This window comes from Copadichromis virginalis, linkage group LG14 (genome assembly GCF_057382275.1).
Source record: "Copadichromis virginalis isolate Kocher_CV1m ecotype Utaka linkage group LG14, C_Virginalis_male_GT1.1, whole genome shotgun sequence".
Taxonomy (NCBI): domain Eukaryota; kingdom Metazoa; phylum Chordata; class Actinopteri; order Cichliformes; family Cichlidae; genus Copadichromis; species Copadichromis virginalis.
In genome coordinates this window covers 17,501,215-17,519,724 of record NC_140631.1, presented here as the reverse complement: position 1 = coordinate 17,519,724, position 18,510 = coordinate 17,501,215, and the positions used below count along the sequence as shown (strand labels likewise).

The 18,510-nt window shown below is 39.0% G+C and overlaps 1 protein-coding gene and 2 long non-coding RNA genes across 4 annotated transcripts in view; all 3 read left to right on the top strand.

Annotated features, from left to right (window-relative positions):
• kcnab1a (potassium voltage-gated channel subfamily A regulatory beta subunit 1a) overlaps positions 1 to 18,510 on the top strand; it is a 150,906-nt gene that overhangs the window by 100,282 nt on the left and 32,114 nt on the right. For both annotated transcript variants that reach the window (XM_085429634.1, XM_085429635.1), the window contains exon 2: positions 17,284 to 17,327. In XM_085429634.1, coding sequence (XP_085285760.1) covers positions 17,284 to 17,327 — 44 coding nt within the window. The remainder of the gene's footprint in view (positions 1 to 17,283; positions 17,328 to 18,510) is intronic.
• LOC146693762 (uncharacterized) lies at positions 1,628 to 3,103 on the top strand. The gene is made up of 3 exons (XR_014914802.1): positions 1,628 to 1,720; positions 2,537 to 2,775; positions 2,873 to 3,103. It is a non-coding gene; the product is annotated as an uncharacterized LOC146693762 (long non-coding RNA).
• On the top strand, positions 3,114 to 4,013 carry LOC146693761 (uncharacterized). Its single transcript, XR_014914801.1, has 3 exons — positions 3,114 to 3,356; positions 3,468 to 3,640; positions 3,804 to 4,013. It is a non-coding gene; the product is annotated as an uncharacterized LOC146693761 (long non-coding RNA).

Below are 18,510 nucleotides of genomic sequence, written 5' to 3'. Positions count from 1 at the left end.
GCATCCTTAATTTGGATCCAATGGGAATCTGCAGTGGCTGTCGTTTTTAAAAGCCTGTGAAATGCAAAATTCACAACAACCTATTTGAGTTTAGCCAACAAATAATGTTTAATATATATGATAATTTAGTCTGACATGTTAATCTTGCATTATGTTTTTATCATCCAGCAGATGATGCTGGACCAGCTGTTCATGTTAAAGCACAAACTCCTGTGCAAAGCCGGGAGCTTGAACCTGTGCAACAGATTCTCTTGGAGTTAATATGGAAAAAACCCCAAAAACATCAGAGACCCTTTCACAACATTATTCCAAGCACATAGTGATAGAAATCATCAGTAAATTACAAGGTCTGCAAATACATAACGGTGGTGTGATCACAATTTTGTTGTTACTCCGAGTCGGTGAGATGGATATTTTATAGCAGCAAAAGCAGAGCGACATGTACGCAGAGATTCGATTTAAGTTGTTAAGTTTATAGAAGTGAAAGAAAAGTCGTCTGAAACACTAAAACATAAATTTCAGACGCTTACAGCAGTGTACCCCTCTATCCCCATGCTCACAATGAAGCATCAGCCTCACCTGGCACAGCGCTGCACTGATCATCCACCTCATGTTTACAGATTTTAAATAATCGCTTTCTTTTTCATTGTTTTGTCAATACTTCAGAGGTTTGTGTGTAATTTGTTGTGATTTGGAAACTAAATTAAAAAAGAAAAGACTACCACGTTTGAAAGCTCATAATCAAAACGTGTGTGTGTGTGTGTGTGTGTGTGTGTGTGTGTGTGTGTGTGTGTGTGTGTGTGTGTGTGTGTGTGTGTGTCTGTCTGTCTGTCTTCTGGCTGATGCTGAAATCTGTGATTTTTAAAAAAAATTTTTTTAAACTTAGTAAAATGTTATTTGATTAATGTGGCACATTACAACGAGACAAGAAGCTTGCTGACATAATTTCTCTAGTAAATACACTGCTACTAATTCTGGGTCAGTTGGTCGGTCACTCTTTTTGTCTGCTCTTATTATCCACATCTTCATTTTCTCTCCCTCTGCGTGGAAATCCGTGTTCAACAACAGGAAAGAGACCTTTTTAATATAGTCACGATTGTAGTGCAGAATCTCAGAACAGTTAACAAAAGCATCACAACGAAACAGCCTTTAAGGTGTGTGTGTTTGTGTCTGTGCACGCCTGTGTGTATGCATGTGTGCCTCTCTGTGTGGGTACAGTGTTTGCTGAAGGAAAATGTGGGATCACTGAAAAATCTCATTTAGTGTTTGCTTTGTTTTGCCCCCAGGCTCTGAGTCATGTCCCAGATAGCAAGGAGACATTGAACAGATGTTGATTTTCCATCTGAACCATCAGAATCGTCAGGATTGAAATGTCAACACAAAACCAATGTTGAAACAACATTGAAATACTGATGAAACCTGACACTGACATTGAAATAACATTGATTCACTGTTGTTCTGTCATCGTTGATTGTTGATCTATTTATAGTTGACAAGGTGACAACAATCACGTTGAAAAACCATCGATTTATGGTTGAGCGGGAAATTAAAGCTGCTACCACTTGGACTATTCCGCAGCACCCCTATCACATTGGTACATCCCTCCAGGTAATCATTGTCTTGTACAGTAGAGCGGGACATTAGATTTACTCTCAGCGGAATTGACCGGAGAAGGCATCAGTTCATGCACTGCACTGGCCTGCACCACGATTAGTATAAGGTAAGAATGAATGACTTTTGTTCTATTCGTTATTTCCACGGTTGCATTTGAATAACAGTAAAAAAAACCCAAAACAAACTTGTTAATGTAAAGTTTCGGATAAAATGTGGGAGCCCGAAATTGTGTCTACTTTCATCTTACAATCCGGCAACAAATAAATTGCACTGCAAACAAAGTCTATCAACAAAGAAAACATTTTCGTTTCATACTTTTCCGTTATATTCCCTTACAAAGCTAGCTTTAACGCTTCGAGGGTTCCTTTGTTCTTGCCGTCGCCTCGGCGCTTGACCCAGACTTTCGCTCTGTAGTTGCTTTTTAGCATAGTACTACAAAAAATTGTAAATCTGTGATATATGATTGATAAACGTAAAGGTAACTGTATAAATGTGTTCAATGACTTTGTTACTTTTAATGATTGGAGAGCACCCGCTTCGATTCGCACTCAATTCAAACTTTACGCTGCACGCTCACCTAACTTGCGTTTGCACCTTTTGTCCACACGTAAACTGCGTTTAGCATTTACGTGTGGACGAGGAAGACGGAGAAAACGCAGCGTCAAAGGTGTGCGCCTATTTTGACGCCACACTGTGCGCCAAGTTTTTGTCTCGGTGCCATGAATTCCTACAATGGCAGACTTAGACAAAATACTGTTAATTTTATTATCTTCAGTGTTTAAATGCTTACATATACGGGTTTGCTTGTAATTGTTGCCTATATACATTTTAAGCTATTATTTATTATTTAGTTCAATCAATAGATCAAGTTTTGTAGTGACTATGAAATATATTGTAATTATCTGTTTCCTGTTTATCCTAGACAGGGCAAAAAAGGACTCCAAATTAAAAAAAAGATAAAAATGAAAGACTGGTGCATTGTGCAGTTTAGCACTGGTGGTACAGAAATAGTCCCTAGATCATGGATAAATGGGGAGAAATTGTCATGGCCTCCATATCCTCCGTGAGACACATTCAGGATCCACGACGCAGTAAAGAGGAGAGTTCATCCTGGTGCAACATGGCTCACCTATGCACCAGTCCGACTTCTAATAAGCCATGGTGGGTATCATCTGGATTGGTGTTGTATAAATGTAACAATAACAAGTTTTTCGTGTCCTAATTTATGTCTGGCCATACATTGTGTTTGTACTTCCAGACACATTTCACGAAGCAGAACGCAGTCTTCAGAAATATCTAAGTGAACACTGTGATACGTCTGACCTTCAGTCCGAAGCTGAAACTCAGACCAGTCATAAAAGAAAGCACAAGTAAAACTTTTTTTATTTCACAAACATATCTTTGATTGCTAAGAATTTATGATCTTGTCTTTTATACATATCTGTGGTGCTTGCATACTGCAATATCACCACATAATATAGTCCAAAAAGTGGAAGTTTGTAAACTTTTTATAAATGCAAAGCCGTGTACACTTGTGCACTTCAAAAATTCCTTGTATACTGTACCTTCTTGCACATCTCCGTTTCCTGTGTGTGTTGTTATAAATCAAACTGTAACTTTAGGAAAAAATATTCCAAAAGCACATTTGTAATTACTTATGACCGTTTTCAACTTTTTTTCTTTAGCAGATGAGCAGCCCACAAATAAATGGTTTCCCCAGGCCCCTCGAGTGAAAATACCAGGTAATAAAATACTGTCTAGTGTCTTTGTACATATCTGTGTGTGACACAAGGAAACTTTTGACAAGTTGTCTGTATTCTTAAATACTTAAAAATTTTATCTTTTTCTGTCAGACCTGACGAGAGCTGTTAACGAACTCCGTGAGGAGGTCAGAGCCATCCGCAATACCGGCTGCAATGAATCGGTAGATGCTGGGGTACTGCCTCTGGATTTGCCCTTGCACAACATTGAGGAGCTAAACAATGCAGAGGCAGCTCTTCAATCACAAGAGGCAAATAAGGCAATGGTAAGTATATAAAGGTTATGTACACTTTGTAACTATAAAGTGTAATAGCTGTCAGATGTGATTTAAATACATAACAACGGCCTGTTGGTTAAACACACAAGCACTTGCATACACATTTAAGACATGAGACACGCTAATTCCAGCTCTTAAAATGTGTCTATAGGTGAGACGCTTTGCCTTGATTGGAGCCTGACGCAGCAGTTAGGGGCAAACTCTATGTCCGAGTTTGTCTTTGCACAAGCAGTGCAGAAATGGCTCCGATACGCCCCAGATCGTTTGGGTGGTGCAGGACGCACATCATGCAAAAAATTACAAACTTCTGTGAATCATATAAACGTAAATAGGAAACTGTCTTTTAATAAAGTATTTAGCAAACGAAACATGCCTATTGACCTTTTTTTGTTTATTTTTTTTCTCTGTTACATCACATGCAATGCTTTCTTATTTTAGGATATTAATATTGACATGATACATTGTGAGACATTTGGTTTTTTTTTTATAAAGGGTGTCCAATTTAAGGAATAAGTACAATTATGTGTTTAGGTGGTTGAAGTATTGATGGAAACATGCAGTAGTTTAGTATTGGTTAAAATACCTATAAAGAAAGGTAGATTTCCAGTCATGATTTAACTGTTGTTTTAATAAAAAGCAACTGTGCGAAAGAGGTGGAAAATCAACACCATAGCTCAACAGTGTTTCAATATCAGAATCTGACATTGTTTCAATGTCAGCAGTATTAGAAAATATAACGTTGAATCAACGTCAGGTTTCAACATTGATTCAACATCAAAACCTGATGTTGTTTCAACATTAAAAAAGGGTGCAAGAGTGACGTTAGGTCAACATCACACTTCAACGTTGATTCAATGACACAGCCTGATATTGACTCAACATAGTTTCAGTGTTTCCTTGCTATCTGGGGTAGGACCACAGTTGAGGTTCGGGGAAATTAAACCAGAAAGATCTGTTGTTAGACACTTTGAAAAAAAATGGATTCATTTTGTTCTTCTCAAATAACAAATCCAAACAAATTTGCAGTTTTCTGAAACAGTGGGCATGTGTAAGTACGTGTATATTGATCTGCTTGTCTGAATGCCTGAAAAGTGAAGCAAATCCACTTTCTCTATTGGCCAGGAGAGGGTGAATCACCTGGCTTTGAAAAAGAAGTCCAGATTTATAGAAATGTATAGAAGAAGGGAAAACATCCCCTTCTAACTTGGTTTATGACCTCAGTGAACACTTCCCTCACGAGTTTATGGTCTCAGTTGGGAGTTTCAGTTCCTGTTACAGGAAATAGACAATAAAGCAAGCTATGATGGAGGGCTGCCTTGTAATTGATAAGTCATAAGGTGTTAGCCTGCCTTGTCCCTGGTTTTTCCATTAGAGCCCACTCTTGCTTGTCAAGTCTGGTTTCAAAATGATGGGAACATCTAAAATGCCAAATCCAAGGCTTCAAAATGACGTTTTTATATACAGTCTGTCATAAAATTGTACAATATTTCTGTTTCTGCGCTGCCAGAAATCAAAATATTGCAAACTAACAAGAAAATATATTTCAGTTCAGGATTTCATCAACAGTCTGTCCTTAGTTTTTACTTGAAGCTGCTGCAGATCCCCCCCCCCCCCCCCCCAACAATATCATAATCTACTGCAAAAAGCCCCTCAAGAATAGTTTTTGACAGTAGCGTGAAATATCTGCAGTCAGCACCTCTGAAAATTGAAGGGAAATTGATTTGCGCCTGCATGAGTGGGGTGCTGTTTTGGGATGATGGATATCAGCTTGGTTCAATATGGCAAAGGGAAAAATTATAGAACAACAGATGAGAGAATTACCTGACTCACCAACAGAGGCTCTGTAGCGGTATGGATCATGTTTTGTGGAAATTGCCTTTCTTTCCCCGAGATACTTTGGAAACCACTAACGCTGAACAAGAAGGCCACTTGACAACAACTAGATCAGAGACTTTGGCAGAATGATTCAGGCCTGAGTGATGAGTATCCTTGCCTACGCAGCCAGTCTGAGTCACTGCAGACGCACACAGCGCTGTGCCCGGTTGTGTCCTTCTGCAACTGTTCTGCTGTGCCAGTAACGTGTACGCACAGTTAACGGTGCCTACTGATTTTTACCGGAATCCACACGTCTTTTCATTTCTCTCGCCCCTCGTGAGCAAACGTACAACAATAACACCATTACATCTGTGCATATATATTCCCGGCTCATTTCTGTAAGCGTGAAGCTAATTGTTGGTAATTTGCATTTTAAATATCTAACTTAATGCAGATTTGCCTCAAGAGAAAAATTAAGCATGTATGTATTTTTTCATAACAAGGGGATCACTACAACTGCAATCCTGTTCCAACAGAGCTGAATAGATGGGAGTGTCTGATCCATTATAGCTCCTGGTGGTATTCCCCTATTGTGGGGGCTGAATTACAGTACACTGTAGGTCCTTTTATTATTTCCTTGTACAGCGAGCTGAACTCATTCCTCGTGTCCATGTTTCGCTTGTGTCAAATTTTCTTCCAGTTCTCAATCAGTTTCCCCTTGAAGTAGCTTACAGAGCATGCAGCATACCAAGAGCTTATCATATCCTCAAGTCATATTGTAGTGGAGAGAGTGGACCCCAAAAGTAGACTCAGATGATGGAAGTGATTAACAGAAAACAACTCTCCAATAACCAGCGAACATAGGAACAATGTTTATAAAGCCAAACCAGGGAAACTGGGAGATATTTGAGGAGGAGTCCTACAGATGATAAAAAAAACAATTGATAGTCCAAAGTCAAAAACGCAGGGTCAGACCCAGGACCATGATATCTTATGTTTCTGGGTCAGGACGTCCATTAAATCATGCCAGAAAAAGAGTTTGTATTTGTAAACTTAAAGAGTGGAAAGCATGGAGGTCTGGATGTTAGCGCTGTTGACTCACAGCAAGAAGGTCCGAGGTTTGAATCCACCATTTGCCTGGGGCTTTTCTGTGTGTCGTTGGCATGTTCTCCCCGTGACTGTGTAGGTACTCTGACTTTCTCCCACAATCCAAAGACATGCAGTTAGTGGGGTTTGGTTAACTGCTCAATCTAAACTTCGCATAGGTGTGAATGTGTTGGGGACGGGCTGGCACCCGATCCAGGATCCTATTTGTATACATCTCTGTAGGTATATATGTATGGGCCAAAAGGGGAGCTGGGATAGGCCCCTCCCCCACCCCGCAACCCTTAACTGGATGGACAGTTGGAACTTAAGGAGTGTTATTATAATGCACAGACATGCACTTATGTACACACAGGTGAAACCTTAAATTTCTTCACACTCACACAACTGTAAAGTTGTCCAAAGACTGATTGGCTGAACGTTCACCTCCTGCTGCTCCTATTAGTCGTATTATTTCGCCCTCATTGCTAGGTGAAAGCTTTTATATTGCTCCCATACACAGGCTGCTGCATTACTCTGTCTGTGTGCAGGCTTTAAGAGCTCCTCCCATTACCTTTTTACCCCACCCACTCAATGCTCAAGCTTTAACCGACATTGAATAACCCCACTGCTGAGACTGCTCCTTGGTGTATGCACCAACATATGCCAACAACACGACACTGATCTATAGTGCACGGAAACATTTTCGCTCAGATGGACCCACTAGCAGGCACAACATGTGAGCTGATGCAAATGGATGTATAGACACACGCACATGTATGTATAGGGCACACGTGAGCATATTTCCACATAAAAACAGAATTAGCCTCTTTTTTCTGCAATAACGGGCATCGGTACGTTTTCCAATTGAGCTCCACAGTAGTAGACAATATTAGAAAGAAAAAATGAATTATTAATTTGTGTTAGAGCTGCAGCCTTAAGGACACTACATAACAGTAACATGGAGATCTGTGGTCACACATGTTGGTTGGTTTGTTCCTTTTCTGGGACAAAAGTAGTAGAAGTTACAAATATTACTGTTTATTTCATAAAGGGTTTAATAAGGCTGTGGTTTAAGATATTAGTTCTCCAGTGGAGTAGTTTTTCACTCATTTTCAGTCTCGTCCTCCTACCTGACCATTTTCCTTTTTTTTAATGTTAAACAACACGACACTGACCTATAAAAAGGGAACCTAATTCTTGGGGTGAACCATCTGTGGTTTGGGGCTGCATTTCAGCCAGTGGTGTTGGGGATCTTGTCAAAATTGATGGACTTACAATGCAGAAAAGTATCACCTGGAAGGCACATTGATCCCAAACACGCTGCCCTGCAGTGAAAGCATACTTGGATAGAAAAACACACAAAGGATTACGATCGGTCATGGATTGACCTCCTCAGAACCCCAGCAATATTGAACCAGTGTGGGGTCATCTGGTCAGAGATCAGAAAAAAAGGCAGAAAAATCCAAAGACGAGCTTTGAATGTCCTGCAAGAGGCCTGGAGAACTATTCCTGAAGACTGTTTAAGACAAGAGAGGTTGTGTAAGAGAGCTCAAGCTCTGGTGATAAATGAAGACTTTTAAGCTTGTTATACTGTATATGTACTGTATGTTTGCACATGTTTCAATGTCCCATTTTTCTAATCTAAAGAAATGAGATTGGCTCAAGATTTCTGCACACAGCTGAACAAACTTGTGTTCAGTTAGTCCCATAAAAGTGTGACATTTTCCTTCATTTATTGATTTGGTTCAGGAAAGTTTCATCTTTAAAATGAAGTCTTTTAATCTATCATTGCTCTCTTTGTGACAAGGAACCAGTTAAAATAGGCAACACAGTAAGTCCACACTGCGTGGTAATTATTTAAAGCGGTTTCTATTTAATCTCCACTGACATAATTAGCGCATATTAGTACTTTGCTTGCTTGTAAATGTGCATGTCACACACAAAGCTTATATAGTATCATACATTTTCATTTACTCTTCCTACTTGTATTTATTTATTCATATTTCAGTGTAGAAAAAAATAACTAACAGGACTTGGCCCAGTTACTCTTCATGGTGAAGCTAAGTCGGCAAAGATGAATCGAGGAGTTGGACAGATGGCGAGAACGCAAGAAAAAAACGATTCAGTTCCAGCTGTGACAAAAACAAAACAAAGGAGCACATACAGTACAGTATCTATCCCTATGTTCTGTTTTTTACATTTTCTACTTTGGCTTCACCGTTGAACATGTGATCGATAGTGACGCATGCAGTCAGAAGAAACGTGTAGCGAGTTAATGTTTAAAAGATGGTGGCACGTAAGTGGGAGGTGAAAGGAAAGTGAGAGGACAGCAACGATGTTGGTTTGTGCCAGAGGAGGAGGACTCATGGCAACAATGTGATTATACAGTATGCTTTTAAATGACTCACAACGCTGCATATTTTTAGTTTACATAGTTCAAACCGATCTTTTTCTCTACTGGCAAAACACTTTATTTATATATATGCATGTTTCTGTAATTACTTTGCTTCATCTAAATGTGTTTTAAATAAAATGTCTTATTTTTTGTTCTAATTTAATCTAGAATTAAATAACTGAGTAACAGAGAGGTGGAAACAAGGTCTGATCAATTTACTACATGGGACACAGCGGTGTCACCGCACCCCTGTATGTCTGTATGGGGGTGTGTTCTCTCTGGTACTCAGACTTCAGAGACAGGCATTTTAGGTTAACTGGTGATTGTAACTTGACTTTACAGTACTGCACAAAGTCTTGAGGTACCCCTTGTTTCATTATATTTTCTTTCCAGGGTTTTAAGACTTTTCAAAAGTGGTATTGAGCAATAGTTTTTTCCTTTTGGCGTTGGCTGCTTTTTCATTCATTTTCAGTCCATTCTTTATACCTGACATTTTCAGAGGTTTATTGTTTTGTTTGTTAAGACACTTCTCGATGATCTCTGAGAGATCTGAGAGATGAACCAGTCTACACAAAACAACCAACTTTGCAAATAAACTATTATAATTCTTGCATCTTGAGGCACTTGCTCTATGACAAAAACACAATGTATTTCCATTTTGTTGAATTTACAGCAAATGCCAAAGATAACACAGTTTGAGAGTTTGATTTCCTAACACTTAGCAAATCAACTTGCACACAACTTGGCATATCTCAGCACAGTATGCAATTTCTCCCATAGTCTGGCGGATATATTGACTATCGATTCTTTTTACAAGGGCTATTTATTTATTTGCCCATGAGAAAGTTTGCTAATAATGATGGAGCTAATAGAAGCAGTCAACAGAAAAAAAAATTATGGCGCTGTTTTAACAGCACCCTCTTCCATCTGCGAGCAAATGCACCCTCCTCAGAGTGTGCCCAAATGCAGCGATTAATTTACTCAAACTCATAACAGAAAGAAAGAAAGGAAGTAGCCTATGTTCAGAAAGTGTTCGGATAGTGGACACATACATGCCCATGCAAGGTAGTCATGTTTGAGCACAAGTGGCACACCGCTTCGGTTGCATCCTTGGGTTTACATCTTTCATCCAGTTTAAAGCCAAAGAAATCCCAAATTGACAACATTATTTTTTGGGGGGCAATTAGTTCATCCATATCTGGATCAGTCCGTGCATGATTACATTGCTCTGCCCATCATTTATTGGACTTAAGATTGTTGGTTGGAAAGTTTTTACATATCGCCCAACCCTAGTCTCCCATGGAAATTTGAAAAAAATCAGGCAAAGACCTGACACAGGACCTGAGAAATACATTAGGCCCTCAAGATCTCCACCTACTGTTCACTGAAGCCTCATCAGAAATGGTCTCAGTGGCTGCCAAGAAACTATTCTTAATCAGGGAAACAGGGAGAAAAAGTTGATGTACACCAAATTACAGAAGATTTTTGTTCAAATTAATGAAAGTATGTATGAAGGAGCCATCTACAGCCTGGTGGAGGCTCTGTCATCGACTGGGGCTGCTAATCAGCCAGTGGTGTTGGAGATCTTTTCAAATTTTGTGTAATTTGGACACAGAAAACCAGTATGATATCCACATCCCATACTGTCTAAAAAGCATCTGATTGGAAACAGCTTCATTCTTCACTATGACAATTATCGCAAACACACCGCTAATGATGTGAAAGCATACCTGGATAGAAAAACACACAGTGGAACCCTATCAGTCATGGATTGGCCTCCCCAGAGTCCAGACCTCAGTGTCATTGAAGCAGAGTGGGATCATCTTGACTGAGGGCGGAACAAAAGGCAGCCAACAACCAAAGACGAGCTTTGAATGTCCTTCAAATGCTTGGAGAACTACTCCTGAAGACAAGAATAATGGAATAAATAAAGAATAAAGGTGGTCATATCAAATATTACACTGTATTTTCATATATGTTTCTCACATTTTAGTAAATCACTGCACCTTTCCCCCCATTTTTCTAAAAATATATAAGGAAGAGTGACTCAAGACATTTGCACAATACTGTAGGTGTGAGTTGGTTTGTCTCTCACTGTGTTTATCCCTGTGAGAGACTGGTGTCTTGACCAGGGTATAGCCTAGCTTTTTTCCGTAACCCTGAACTGGACAAGCTGTAAAAAAAATGTACAAATGGAGATGAATGTGAAGGTCAGGGCATATGTGAGAATATGTGGAAAAATGACATGCAAAGGAGTTGATCTGAGTGCTGCAATATCTACAGATACAAGTACAAGAAACTAAAGCACTTAAACAGGGATGTCTCCATTAAGCGATGCCACAGACAAACAACGTATGCTGCCAGAATTAGTGTGATTACTGTAACATTGTAACCTACTTTATCCGGAGCTCAGGTGGCCTTTAGGCATGCATCCAGTGCCTCGTCGTCGTCCCCCCTCTCTCTCTGACACTCTCTTTCTGTCTCTCTTTCTCACAGACTGTTTTACACTCGATGGAGAAGTGTGTCAGCCAGTCTCTTGTGGCTCATTACTGTTTCTGCATATCACGAGAAGCAATTTGATTTTAATTTGCAATAGGGTTGCAAATGTGAAACTAATCTATTTAAAAGATCCATCCACAATATCATCAAACCAATGGTAGACCTGAAATTATTTTGTTAGACATCATCTAATAACAAGAGCAGATAGGCTGCCTCGTGATGCACTTTTTAAAATCAGTTGTACCTCAAAATAAAGTGTACAGTGTTTATTGATTTGGGTTTTAAAAGTGTTTCATGCACATGAATAAATAAAGAGAAAAAGGTGCAAACATTTCAACTAATATGAATTCGTAAAGTTTTGATAGGAAAGTATGAATTCGTTTTAAAGTGCTTTCCACCTGTTTTCAATATTTTTCACCAGTGGGCATCTTCCTGTAAGTACCAGCGGCTCAGAAAGGCAGTAGTTGCACCTTTGCTGAAGGATATCGGTGTTTTCACTGTAAATAAAAGTCCACATATATGCAGGCATATGTTGAACTGAAGAGCCAGATGTTCACAGTTATTTTCACACCGTGTATTTCAACACCAAAACTAGTTGGTTAGGTTTAGGAAGCGAAGTTAACTGGCATAGAGATTTTATATGCGCCTCTTCTCATAGACGTCTCCTACATCATCTGGGCAGCTTTCTGTTTGTCATTATGACAAATGATAACTGCCTACTCCACCCGCTGCAGCAGGGCATATTTATCGGTCGTTTACTTTCAAATTCAGGGAAATTTCCTGTCTGCCAGCTTTTATCTGCTATTTCGTCTAAAATAAATGAGTCCAGTCGTAGTAATAAATACAACCTGACTGGTGACAAACTTAGACACTGCCTCAGTCAACAGACATCTTAGTCATTATTATCATGACGGGATTAAAGCACAAGCAACACTGACACTAAAGTCTTTTGTCACATTTAGATCATTCCCAATGCTTCCGGGCCAATTACACTCCGCTGTCTAGTAAAAACAAACTAATGTTAAAAATGCAGAGTTGAAATACAACCTATTTTTTCTTTCTTTTTTCCCGGGAGAGGTAATCAGTGACAGATCTGTGATGAGGACTGCTGGCTTGCAGGAGAGAAACAGAGAGAGGCTGTTTTTGGCAGAAGAAGAGAGAGGATAATATTGCCTATAGTGCCGGGGGTATTAGAGAAAGTCATTACTGTCCATCATCAGGCAAATGAAGACATGTTTAAGCGGAGATGAATAGGCTCATTGTTGGGAAGGCTTGATAGATCTGTTGGGAAAAGTGACTGTGGGGGGGCAGGTTTCATATTTCAATAAATATTTGATGGGAAAGGATGGCTGTATTGGTTTGCATTAGCATGTGCGTGTTTGGTGGTGGTGGCTTGGTTATTTACGTCTGGCTGTAAATGGTTTCATAACTATGAAGAACCATTTGAAAGAAGCTTTTGACGTGGGGGAAATCACTTTCTTACTTCATCTATGGAGCATAGAGAGCAATCGTATTTTCTTCCTCTTTCAAACCTCCTCTCTGTCTCATCTAATATCATCATCACCGTCATTCCTTTATCCATCATGTAATTAAAGCCTCAGAAAGCTGAATGAGAGGACATATTGTGTCAGCTCACCAGGCCGCCTGACCTGATCTGAGAAGTTATGTGTTTTACTGGAGAAATACAAAAATTCTACAAAACATGCAGATTATTTTTTTTGTGCTTATTTTATATTCCCTGAGGTAAATTCAAGTAAGTTTGCAGCTTTGCTGTTATTTAGGAAAGTCAAAGTTTTATTCTGGAAACCTACTCTTTGTTTTAGGACGTTCAAATCATTTTGCACAATAGCTAGTGTACATGCAGTAGGGTGTTTATCTCATATCTCAGAACCAACCTATAGGATGTACTGGAGGCAGGAGTTTTGTCACAGGTATAATGGTAAATGTTATAGTAGAGATTTGTTAAGAGTCAAGTAGAAACGGATCATCTATCCATTCATTATTTTCCACTTATCCCAAGTCGAGTCACAGTGGCAGCCACATGTCCTTTCCCTCAGCCACATTTTCTAGATCCTCCTGCAGGATCCTGTAGACTTTATTCTTTTGGTCATTGCCCAGATTAACGTTCGGACATAGACGAACTGGTACATCGGAAGCTTTCCCTTCAGTTCAGTTGTCTCTTAACCACAACAGTCTGGTACACTGCCCGCAATACTGCTGACACTGCACCAACTGGTCCACCCCACACTACACCTTCCCGTTAATCTTGTTGTGACAGCCTCTGCTCTTGAAGTATTTCACCGAGAACAATGGCCTCAGACTTGGAGGTGTTGACTGTCACCCCAACTGTTCCACAATTAAAACTGGAAACAAGGCTGTCTGGCTGTCGGTCATTGCGTGACTTATATGGTTTGTTTTGTAGTTCAGAGTTTTGTAGTTTTGAGTTTTCTTTAGAGTTTTTCAGGTCAGACTATCAGACATTATATACTGCAGTGTTTTAGGATGGCTCCACATTACAAACATAGCCCATCATCATTACATTTGCTGCACAAATGCTCTGTCTAAATGAATTGGTGGCTTCTTTATTAGTCATCATGGAGGGCAGTTTTTTGCTTTGCTAGTTCTTTGTTGGTAGATGTATGCTCTGTTTTGGCTCAAACAAAGCTTTTCTCTTTAGACCTTAAATAGAGTGCACCTGCATTATCATCGCTCATGGTCGTGGCCAGGAAACAGAGGCATCATCATTAATCGTCAGCAGGGGCATCCACTGACTGACTCAGCACCTCTAGTTTCTATGATCTAAATTCAAATATTGCCCTGAATAAAGGCCTTAACTTTGGGCTTTTTATAAATATCCTCATTTTTTCTATAACTGGAAGCTACACATTTCTATACATTTTCTAAATTGCTTTCCTGTTCTGGGTCACTGGGAGGGCTAAAGCCTGAGTCTGTGAAGATCAGGTGAAAGACTGCAAAATGCAGCTTCCAGTCATTTACAGAAAAAGTTCTGGTCATATTTACAGTACAGACGCGTACTTAAATACGGTTTTCTGACCATAGTATTAAGAAACTTCAGTGGATGAACTTTGGCTTTGTATGGAAATCATAAACAGGTAAAAGGCGAAGAAGCAGATTCTAACCATATTTCACTATTAAAGGATAATAAAAGTGTAGTAATACAATAAAAACATAATTTATAATAACTTTTTGTTGCTGTTTACAGAGTAAAAGTAGCTCCTGTTACGTGTTGTTCAAGAGCACCTTGTTCTTAATGTCCTTTTTGGATATTTTACAGGTGTCAGAGGATTTGATGCATCATCTAAAACAGATTTTTATGCCTGATTTAGTATTCTGATACAAGGGTCTCATTGGTAATGAAAAATTTAAGTAGTTTTGACAGGTGGGCCAAAATGAAAGATGCTGACAGCTGTGAATAATGCACTGCCCAATCCATAAAAATCTGCAAACCTGATGCTGTAGTGAGGCCATGATGTGTTTTAATGTAAACTTGGTTGGATTAAATTTTTTGTTTTTATTTTTTTTTACATAAACTTTCAATGAATAAATAGATAAAATGTTACATTTAGATAAAATCCACTTTATCAGCACTTTTAAGTTCTTGTATGTTGTCTGTATGGACTTGCAGTACAGGTGGTCAGAGACTTCAGTAGGAAAGATAAAAGGGATTAAGGAAGTTTTCGATATTTTCATTGTCCTGTGTGTGTGTGTGTCCTGCTTTAGGGGTTTAAAGAGTTGTGCATGCTTTCATCACAACTTTTATACAGAGCGTACAGCAGCATGATGAACAGTGGTTCCTTTTTTGGGCTTTCAACTTTTCAGGCTGCAGAATGAACGATAAGAAGTTTTTATATAAAAATGATGACGTAGATTACAATTCCAGGTCAATTATATACTATCCTCTAAAACTACAGTGCTGTAGCAAGTACAAAAGTGCAAGCACAACATATTGTAACAGCTTCCCCCAGGAAAATCATTCACGTGTGTGTTGCCTACAGGCTGATGAATTGGAGCGGCTGTTTTATCCCTGCACCTGCTTAAACCCCAGAAGTCAGTATTAAAAGTGTGCTATGAGTATGTGTGTTGGTTGGTGTGCATTTGCATTATTATGTCCAATGGTGACTTTATCTTGATCACACACTAATCCATGGGGACACCGTGGGGTGAGAAATCTAGGTCCCCGGTGAATATTCAACTTGTATATCTGGATATGGAGGACAACAGTTTGGTTGATTAAGGAATTTAACAGAGGGCAGCTTATGTTCATGACTACCATCACTGCAACTAATTTACTTTAATCTTCTTCACATATTTTACCAATCAGATTTGTCAGCTGGGCACAAACACAGCTTCAAAAAATTTAGATAATGTTGGTAGGTGCCCACTAGATGTTTAGGGTGGAATCATTAGTTCCCATATCAGCCCTAGAAATGTGCAACTTTTACATTTACTCATCTTTGTGCTGTCCCTAAAAGAATAATTAATGCAGAGATTATTGTTATTAATATTTAGTTTTTATGTGTATTTATTCAGTCCAGTGGTTTTTTTAATGCTAAACAGAGCAAATGTCTTGAGATACTCTGCACACTGTTATCAGCGTGTCTTTGATTTGGTGGGTTAATAAGGTTGCAGGCAGCATGCTGATTTGTGCCATAAGACGGTCTTATTACTTTTATACTAAAGGGATGCAAAACATACTCTGCAAGATGTATGTTAATGACATCACTAATGAGGCTATTAGAGCTCATCAATAGTAAACGCACACACACAGTTTTGACACCTTTACGATCTTTCTTTAACCTTTCATGTGTGCAAATAATCCTCACTGCTAGATGCATCTTGTTTGCACCGGTGTAGTTTTCTATTACTCTGCCAACCTGCTTTAACCCGTGTCTCTCTCTTCATCACACTGTTATTAATAACCGTGTGATTTTCTCCTCCCTGCAGATGGAAACATAATATCAAAGGGCAGCTAACCATTTTAATCAGCTTCATCATCATCTCCACCTCCTATACATCCATGCAGGTTGTATAGGAGGATTACCTGGAGACCTGGATGAGTGAAATTCATTTTAACTTTTCACAGAGAAATCAGGAAGAGAAGCGTACTGTCAAACTGTCATGTGATTATGTCAAGCAAAGCCAAATTCAGAGTCTTGTAAAAAAAAAGACCAGCTTGTTAGTCTCCAGACTGTCAGTCTGCTTGACGTTTTGCTGCATACACAGGTTAATATCAACTACAGGTGAAAATGCCTGTAAGCAGACACTGTTGAAGGTAAAGTTTGTAATCCAACTTCTTAATAGCAATGAACTGGTCTGCATTGGTGCATCATATCTTTATTCTCTTCCCCCTCCTGCCCCCCCCCCCCCCCCCCCCTCTTTCTTAAATAGATAACTATCATATCTGATATCATATTTCACAGTACAATAATATTGAATGGGTTGCATTGTTGTATTTTGTCATGTTTCTCAGGTCTTTGTCTGAATTTCTACGAACATTATTGCTAAGGATTGTCTTATTGCATTGGAGTCACACTGGGTTAAATATGTACACTTGGGTTTTAAGGGGTATTTATTATTTTCTTCTTTTTTTTGGGGTTGTATGGAAGCCCCAAACGCAATTTCATTGTTCTTGACAATGACAATAAATAAATAAATACTAAATACTAATCGGTCAGATTAACAACTTAGTCTCGTCTTTAAAATATTATCCACATCACCAAACATGATGCAGATCATGTTTGGTGATGTGTTCATTCCGCCGAGGTGTTTGTATTTTATCGAGACCTGACACATTTCTTTTTTCCTATTTATGCAGGAACCTTGGAAAGTCCGGACTCAGAGTATCTTGCTTAGGACTGGGTGAGTAGACTTCACTCTGCTTCACTGCCCCGCTTCTCCACATCGTCCCAAACGCAGAAAGATCAGTGAATTGAGCGATTAGGTTTGACCTTTTTTCTCATAAACTAACAAACACTACTGTTGCAACTATGCACATACTAGACCAAATCACTGAGTGTCTAATCAGGTCATAGAGATGCTGTTCTGTGTAGGCTGATGGTAAAATTTTCTTACTTTGCTCTTAGGTTCAATGTAGTCCCACACAAAACCAGTGGCCTGCATTCCTATTTCTGTCACCATGTAGAGCTCTTAAAACAACAGAAGAACCTTTTTTTTAGGTATACACAAAAATATAACAAAATGTTTTCTACATCTTGTATCGGTTGAACTCCGAGGAGGACTCCTGTTGCTGAAACACAGAGTTGGCTAAATAAAAAGCAACAGCAGCCTGGAGTATATAACCCCTAAATCATAAGACAAACAGTATAGCTATAGTTTTACCAGTGGAGAGAAACTGTATGTAGGCCTGCAAGATAAATGGACACAACTGTGACATAAGCATAACTGTAAAAGAGAACAAATACAGAAGCTGAATTAACCTAAAAATTGAACTCTTGGTAAGAAAACGGTGAGTTTGCTGCTTTGATTTATGGCTTGACTTCCATTGATTGGAAGGATTTTGATTCGTGGCCCACTCTTCCAATTTATTTTTGATGCTTTGATAAATACTGTAGTGGTTTACACATTCAACTAATGAAGATTTCCAGTTCAATCCTGGGAAGAGACACAAATCCATTTGGGGGTTATGTGAGGAAAGGCATCCAGCGTAAAAGTCTTCCAGATCACACACATGGAGCTGCTCGCTGTGGAAAAGAAGAGAGCAACTCAACTATCATCTAATATAATATTAGTGTTAATGTGGAGTTTTTTTTCATTTCTTACAAGAAAAATATATACTCTAGTTTATTTGCTAAACATTTGTCCAGCTTGAATGCCAACCCACGTATTTAAACACATAATATATTTAATTTCAGTCCAGCTTTTGAAGTTATAGAGAAACTAGAGATCATTACCAACTCAGATTCACAGAAGCTAAAATATTTATTATTTTTTCCTGTCCAATTTTTTTGTGGAAGTCCTCTGATATTGCACACACTGATCCAATCGTAGTCGCTGCACCATCATTTATAAATAAGTCATGTAT